The sequence below is a fragment of the Quercus lobata genome, chromosome 1, assembly GCF_001633185.2.
Source record: "Quercus lobata isolate SW786 chromosome 1, ValleyOak3.0 Primary Assembly, whole genome shotgun sequence".
NCBI lineage: Eukaryota > Viridiplantae > Streptophyta > Magnoliopsida > Fagales > Fagaceae > Quercus > Quercus lobata.
This window is the reverse complement of record NC_044904.1, coordinates 24,570,561-24,578,714: the sequence shown is the minus strand read 5'-3', so window position 1 is coordinate 24,578,714 and position 8,154 is coordinate 24,570,561. Positions and strand designations below refer to the sequence as shown.

The 8,154-nt window shown below is 36.8% G+C and overlaps 1 protein-coding gene across 6 annotated transcripts; it reads right to left on the bottom strand.

The window, feature by feature from the left end:
- LOC115984510 (B3 domain-containing transcription repressor VAL1) lies at nucleotides 1–7,826 on the bottom strand. Of its 6 annotated transcripts, none has more exons than XM_031107538.1 (14): nucleotides 7,578–7,826; nucleotides 7,427–7,488; nucleotides 7,067–7,196; nucleotides 5,936–6,017; nucleotides 5,696–5,797; nucleotides 4,580–5,184; nucleotides 4,325–4,421; nucleotides 4,014–4,188; nucleotides 3,011–3,087; nucleotides 2,466–2,888; nucleotides 2,278–2,327; nucleotides 1,499–1,612; nucleotides 1,325–1,392; nucleotides 1–898 (listed from the first exon to the last, which is right to left on the bottom strand). In XM_031107538.1, exons 2-14 carry the CDS (start codon nucleotides 7,464–7,466, stop codon nucleotides 147–149), a joined length of 2,715 nt encoding a protein of 904 aa, XP_030963398.1. In that variant the 5' UTR covers nucleotides 7,467–7,488; nucleotides 7,578–7,826; the 3' UTR covers nucleotides 1–146. The 6 variants fall into 6 exon arrangements, with proteins under 6 accessions (XP_030963398.1, XP_030963403.1, XP_030963393.1 ...); XM_031107543.1 differs by having other exon boundaries at nucleotides 7,427–7,480; XM_031107533.1 differs by having other exon boundaries at nucleotides 7,618–7,826.
- Between the last annotated feature and the right edge of the window lie 328 nt (nucleotides 7,827–8,154).

The following is an 8,154-nucleotide window of genomic DNA, read 5'->3' as shown; positions in this document are numbered from 1 at the left end:
AAAAAAAAAAGAGATTACATTTGTAAATTGTAGAGAGAAAGATTTGTAACACCGCCTCATTAATATTAGAAAACAAACAAAACTATACTTTCAAAGAGAGAGAGAGAGAGGAGGAAAAAAAAAAAACTCTTTCATTAAAGATGGTTTCAATCTAAATTGGACTCATGATAACTTCCTCCATCACCTCTACTCTCATGCTCCCAAACCCCAGATGCAAGGCTCCCTTCATCAGACAAGCGTTTCTTGTTCTCTCCAGAAACTTGTGGGTGTATACCGGAACCTAGACTACCCTGTTGATCACATGTAAAGCTTGTCATCCTTTGCTCTATATAATCCTCTAATGGAATGCTGGCTGCTTGAACAAGGCTAAACAGGCTCATTCCTGGTACATCCAGATCCAGTTGCATGTCTTCACGATTGGGATGAGAATTCAGGTCTATTTGTCCATTGCTGGTCCCAGCCACCTCAGCTTTAATTCTACTCTGACTTGCTTCATGCTCCAGATGATTTGTTGGCAACTGTGCATCTTTGGGTTTGCCATTCATTTCTGATTTATTCCTAGGGTGCTTATGATCCTTCTGGGCAGTCTCTGCTTCACGTTCTGATTGGCGTTTCTTCTTGCGCAGCATAAGGGTTTTAAACCTGCGCTTTACAGTCATGCATACATTGCATGTGCAGGTGGGGGGGTGCTTGCCCTTCCCGCTTGGGGGCTGGATGCACACAATACAACTGCAACCAGGGCGGTGTCGGGGATGCTTGGTGGTGGCTCCAACCGATGGTTCACCTGAATCCCCCACATTGTCTCCCAGAACTGCAGCACTAGCCAGAGCATCCAAGCCAGAAGGCTCACGTTCTTGAGCTGACTTATGGCTTCCCACAATTCTTCGCTTCTTGAAATCTGGGGAAGATATAGAGGGGGCTGAAATGAATCAGGTAATATTTTGAAACTCTGTTGAGGATAAGGATCATAAATTTTGAATGATGTTAACACGTTCTTGAGCTGACTTCATCACTTGCAACAAACATCTGTGTCTTTGTATGGACTAAAAGAATATTGTCCACCTATTTATCTCAACATTTATCTAAAACACATATAGATGAAGTCTGGTCCTTTACAAATTTTCAAATCCATATATCCACATAGAGTCAAAACTGAAACACCTGTCTTAATAGAAACATCAAGACACTGTACATGTGTGCACCATTCAATGTATTACGTCTTAAGAATTTTATTATATATAGTTTTATTACTAAAACCATTTTGTAAAGTACTGCAACACAGAAATTTCATTATTAAGAAGAAAAATAAAGGCCAATGTCATACCTTTGCTTGCTCTCAAAAGATTCTCCAATTCCTTTTGACTGATCTCCTCCAGAACAGAACAGGAACACCTATAAGAACATCACAAACCATAAGAGTATAAATTATACAAGACCAACTTTCGTCTCAAGAAAGATCTTCAAAGGGAGAAAACAGAATCCTTGAATAATGTTAGACCTGCTTGAATCCCATTCATTTTCTGAACATGTCCATTTTGGAGGGAGAAGAACTTCCACAGGCAACCTTCGCCATTTGGAGCAGTCATCACACTGAGCCCATTGTTCCTGACCCCTAGATGAAAGTACTCAGTATATTCAGCATAAGATACAAATATCTAACACTTGATTAAATGCACATATTCTTTGGTATGCATGCAGTGATCTGAAAATGAATTAGAGGTTGGATCTTCTGGTCTCTACAGTATATTGTCCACTGTGAGTTCTAAATTCATCATATTTGTGCAAATTCTAATATAATATCGAAGGATAAGGGTCAGGAAAAAAAAAGACCGGGGGGGGGGGGGGGGGGGTGGTCCTCGGACTCCCCCCTTGTAAATCTGTCCCTGAATGAGGGCTTATTTGCCTGCATGGCAAGTTTCTACTCCATTGCATCACTTATTCAATGATTTTTTGGTAAGTTAATGCATTGAGTCACACCTTTGCCGTTCAACATTTTGGAAATATAATAATATTTATTTGGAGAAGATGCAGCCCAAAAAATTAGTTTAGACAATGAACTCCAGGAAACATACAAAATCGGTGCAAATAACATTTCAAACAAAGCATTTATCAAAAACAAACTGAAAAGAAAGAATGAAATAGCTGGCAGAAAACTATCCCCCAAAAAAATGCAACTATCCCCTCAGAGCTGGGTTATTTCACCAATACAAAATGATAACTAATAAGATATTACCTATCAAAAAAAAAACTAATAAGATATATTACACATGCCCTTACCTAGATGGCCGAGCAGTGAATAAAGTCCTTTTTCCAAAAACAGGAGGTTCCTGAACAAGATGAACAAGAAGGAATCAACGCTTATATCAATTACACCCAGAGAATATGCTGGACCTGAGGTCCCATGCTTTAAACCCATTAGATATTCATTACTGAGTCAATAGTAACGACGATCATGATATACTTACATCATATTCCTCAAATTCATGGTCCTCAATAGTAACAACGCTAGGCTTGACACCTGGAGGTGGACGAAGCAAGTCCTGTGCTTCTTCCCATGTAAGTCTCAGCTCCAAAGCCTCTTCACTATTCATTAGCAGTCTCTTACTTTTAGCACCAATATTTCGAGTCCTCTTCTTCTCTGAAATTGGCAATGGTTGCTGCAGAGAATCTTCATTTGTCCCAAGTCCATGGTTATCACTTGTATGCAACCTGATATCCCCATCCCCAGAATGCAAATTTTCAGATAAGATTAGGTGAGTTTCTGTGCTTCCTTTCATTGTTTGAAAAAGCCCAGAGTAACCGTTTCCTGAAGGCAGATTCTCAATAACACCAGAGAAGGAGGTTTCCCCAGATGGTGTGCCATTAGGAAGGGCAGATGTGTGGGCATCCTGTGAATTTAACAATTGTATAGAAGTAATTATATCAGTTTCCAAGACACAAAGAATTAAGATTTGATCTGAAAGCAAGAAGATGAAAGATGGTGGAGTGAAATACGCCAAAAAAGCTATACCTGTGTATCAACAGTGTTTGATGCCCTTCGAAACCCCATTACAAGTTTGCCTCCGGGATCTATCCGACTAAATGTTACTGCATTAAAACAGAGAAAACTGGTGAAACAAAACATAACATATTATACATTAACTTCCAATTTTTCGATTAAAAGAAGTACAAAAATGTGATAAAACTAGTACAAGAACTTCTACAAATGCACCAAAATCTCTTGATCATCAAGCCAAGAGCTGAGACATGAATGTGAAGACATACTTACTCCTGAAAGAAATCACATTACATATCTCACCAAATACCATTGTACAGAGCCATATACCAATGACAGGAGGCTATATAGATACATTTGAATTCCCTTCAAAAATAATTTAACGGTGTACAACTAAGAAAAAATCTAGATTCCCATAATTCCACAATAAATAATCACTAGGGGCAGAGCTAGGTTAAGCTGGTCCATGGCCCCTTAAAACATTAAACTTGTTTTGCTGCCTTAGCAAATTATGTAAAATCTTTAAAATTTTGGATCCCCCCACCGTCCTTCTAACAACTTTTAGGGATATGTTGGAACTACATGGAAACAGTGACATACATGACACTAACCACTGAAATATCACAAAAGGCGAGCATTAACAAGCAATATTCCAATGGATACGATATCAACAAAGCTGACTGAAGAACACACTAGTCAGACTCTAATAATAAAAAAAACAAGAGAAGTAACAACTACACAGTATCAATAGATGGGATTGTAAATATAAATCAAAATAGTAATAACATTCCATGAGAAGGATTACAAATACTAAATTGTATATGAATACTAGCATGGCTCAAAAAATTTCTTCTTCATGCCAAACAATGTTCAGAAGGTTTTCCATAACATACTGCTATGGAGCATCTCACAAATCAGTCCATGACTTAAAATACAGAATACAATTAATCACAACATACATGTATAGAAAATCCATGAATAAATATGAACCTTTATACCAGAATATAATGAAGCATACCAGTGTCACCCGCTCGTAATTGCATAGACTGTATGCAAGGGGTTACACCCTCTAAAACATACATCCTGCTGTTGTTATTGGGCCAAAATCTGAACTGAAATGTCCACTCATTCCCCTTCACATCTTGAATCCTTAAAGGCAAGCCTTCTGATTGAGAAATAGGAGGAAAATATGCCTGCATTGACTTTCAGCTTACACATGCCCCGGGAAAAGAAAGAAAAAAATGCAAGAAAAAGAAAAGGAAAAAAGAGAGAGAAGAGAGTACCAAACAACCAATTCGACCATATTAGAAAATGAACTTCTAAACTTACCTCAGCACATGCTTTTGGGAGAACCAAACGACCAATTCGACCAGCATCACTGGCACTCAGCACTTTCTCAAACAATGGCACAATAGTGGAATTCAAACTTTAAAAAATAACAAAGTTAAGGGAAGCACTGTGTGTGAATCACTGGATAAACAATACTATATATAACATTATTAACAAAGTTATTAATTGATCATGGAGTAAAAATAATAAAAAATAAAACCCAAGAAAACGGAAATGTGACAAAATCAGGGATACTCTCCAGATAATTTCTCCAGCTCTTGGTCAGTAATCCTTGGCCAGTATCGAGGAAGTAATTGATTCTTCCCCCGTCCTTCAGCAGGTGGCCTAGCAATTCGCATCTGAACCACCCCCTTATTTGTCTCTGAACTTGCACTGAGGCCACTTTTTAGGGGTTTGGGCAATATAGGGCGAGATCTTTGCCCTTTTTGTAAGGGAGAATGTGTTTTGCTCTGCTCATCTAAAGCTCCACCAGAAAATGGTATCATGAAATTTGGAGTTCCCAAGGTCATACTCAAAGACGGCTGAGTTAACGATTCATGCATATCTTTACCCTCTAACAATTGTCTACTACTTTCTGACTTGGCAAATGTTACTGATCCGACGGATGGTTGAGTCACATTAGAAAAGACTGTACCAACTTGAGATGCATTTGCTTCTCCTGTCTGAGATTGAGGCAAAAGGTTTGGTGCATTATCCTCTGCGATTCTGCACAATTGCATAAGTTTTCCCTCATTGACACTCTCACTGACCAAATTTTTCTCAAAAGGACTGGATAATGAATCACCAGCATTATTCAATGTAAACGAACCAAATCCATTAGGAATTTCACCCCTCCAGATCTGCATCAAAAGAATAATAAAAGTCTGTGTCAAGCATGTAGTCTGACAGTCATATAATCTACTTCTATTCTATTGACACTGAAAGCATTGCATGTGACCACCCCATACATCCAAAATGTTGGTCAAAAGAGAAGGTGGATAGCATCCTCAACAAATAATACATTTAGCCAAACATCAATTCAAAAATAAGTTCTAAAAAGGAAGTAAAAAGCCCTTCCCATGATCATTTTAAGCACATCATTTATGACTGATGAGATCCTGCATACATTTCTGTAAAAGGGAGGAAGAGAAAGTGGGGGGCAAGAATGAAGAGTAGTCTGACCAAATTACAAACATTGTCAGACTTCCAACAATGTACATACATACACAAACACCCCAAAAAGCATGACCAGGGATGAATTAGACTGCAAACAAATGCTTAACCCATATATAACATAACTGAATGAGCTAAAATACAGTGATTGCAACATTTCAAGACAATTATATAACCTAATATATTGGTAAATCTTACCGAATAAAGTCCAGAGCTCTTTGCACAGCTGATACACTCTACACCCCCAAAATCCAGGTACTCATACAAAGGCTTAGACATTATGCATCCACAGTGGATACGCTGTCATTTAAAAAGCTCAATTAAAAAGAAGAAGAAGAAGAAGGAAATAAAGAAAGAAGGAAGGAAAATCTTGAAACAGGGGGAGGAAAAAGGAAGAAAATAAGAAGGGGAAAAAAAAACACACCACTTTAAGTTTACCTTGTTGCATAAACTGCATTCCCTCCAACCAGTTTCCTCCGGGTGGAATTTATCACAGAAAAGCAGATCCTCAAAGAAAGATCTAAGTAAAGACATTGCCACATCAAGAATAAGCCAAACAGGACATTGTGAATCCAAAATGATGAAAGTAAATAAACAAATAGAATGATATGACATGCTTTATCAATTATCTATATGGCATAAACGAGAAATTGTTGTAGAGACCATCTGAAGTTCTGTTATCATGAAAATTAGTGGATGAATTTTCAAAGCATAATTTAAAATTTCTAGCTCATACCATGAACAAAGAGAAAGTATTTATATTTCTTACAAGCAGAAGTGGAAGCAACATAACAAAAGTTGAACAAAAATCAAATAGGATAACTGATAACTTGAACATATAAATGCATGAGTTTGCCCATGCCCAGGGACATTTGAATCACTTGATAGCTATTAATGTATTACATTAAACAGAGGATAATTGTGTTAATTAGATAAATAATCCGGATAAGAGCAATTTTTAAAAGGTCTTCAAGAATCCAGTACACAGAAAATCCAGTCCCCTATAATGCAGTTGATATCGTTAACTAAATTCGGTACCTAGTTGTATCAGAACATATAAATTGCATAACATGATAGCCATTGTGAACCATGCATACGTTCAATAGGCTGTGATTTCAGATTTCTCTTTTTATTTCCAATTTCCCCGTTCACAAATTTATAATTTCAGGGATAAAAATGAAAATTTGAGCGTCAACTATAGTCTATGGTAGCAGAGATACTTAGTTTAGTTAATATTATCGTAAGAATAGTTTCTCTTATCTAATTATAGCTTTTCTAACAGCAATGCCACCAATTTTTGCGTTAAAGAAATTCACATTCTAAGCTAGACAATTCAACAAACACAAAAATCTCAACTTTAACACAAATAAAATAGCTTCAAAAGCAGCCCATTAAGTCAAACCCCCAATACAAGGGGTGGGAAAAAAAACCCAATAACAAAAATTCAATTCAACACCTTTCTTAAACCCAAACTACCCTTTGCAAAATCAAATCAAGCCCAATAAAGTGTGATAAATGAAATTGCATTGGATTCCCAGAGCAAAAGGCTATGAATAAAAGGAAAATTACCCGCACTTGTGGCAAAGATCGGCGAATCCACCGGATCGTAAAGGCCAGCCTCTCTTCCATTCGTGCGTATTGGTCGCTTTACACGAAGCATTCATGCAAATCTTGGACCCCATTAACCCAAAATCGAAGTCTGCCAAGCAAAGCAAGACACAAATCGAAATCAAAACCCTAAAACCCCTTTTGATAAAAATCGAAAATTTAATCACAAAATCATCTTTAGAGACAGCACACACATAACACACACGTACGGAGACAGACAAGACACAGAAACACACATACACATACGTTTGAGATTCGACAATGATTAAGGAAATCTTTACTAACAACTATAAAAATAAATAAAAGATTAAAAGAACCAACCTTGTCCAAAATCTTTAGGCCCCAATCTAGAATTGGTCATTCAAACAAACAAACAAACAAACCTAAGAAAAAAAAAAACATGTTTGTTATAGACTTTAATTTTAGAACCCAAATAGTACTAAATAAAAAAAAAATTTTGTTTTTTTTTTACTAATAATCAAAACTAGTTGAAGAAGAAGCAGAAGAAGAACCAGAGTGAAGTGGATTGAGATTGGCGGTGGTTCATGGAGGGTGAGAGAAAGCGTTACGGCGGTAGTGGGGCTGTGCGTGTGGGTAAGACCAAGAAAGCGTGTGTTTTTAGAGAGAGAGAGAGAAAAAAAAAGAGGAGAGAGAGTGCATGCAAAGCAACAGATGCATAAAATGCATGCACGACACTTGAAGACACGCCGCTTAACAAAGTCGTCGCTCTCTCTCTCTCTCCTACTCTACTACTTAAAAAAAATCTTTCCCATAATTATACAATACTCCTAAAATACAGTAAACATGTATAATATCACGTAATAATAAGTCTTATTAATTGAAAATTTTCAATTTATGTCAAATGCTCCTGATTAGTATTCTTTATCATCAAACTAAAATATTAATTAGATTTTTTTATATAAGTGAAAATCAAACTCAAATCTTTTTTTCGACAATAACAAATTTTACCGATTGAACTTAACTGGAACCCACCACACTAATTGTACGTAATGTATGATATTGAAAGCTTTCGTTGTTGCTTTTGTAAG

Coding starts and splice junctions, on each gene's coding strand:
- LOC115984510 (XM_031107538.1), bottom strand. CDS start 7,466: ATGACCAATTCTAGATTGGGGCCTAAAGATTTTGGACAAG. Junction 2,328..2,465: donor ATGAATTTGAGGAATATGAT/GTAAGTATATCA, acceptor CATCTTGTTCAG/GAACCTCCTGTTTTTGGAAA. Junction 1,613..2,277: donor TTCACTGCTCGGCCATCTAG/GTAAGGGCATGT, acceptor ACTTTCATCTAG/GGGTCAGGAACAATGGGCTC.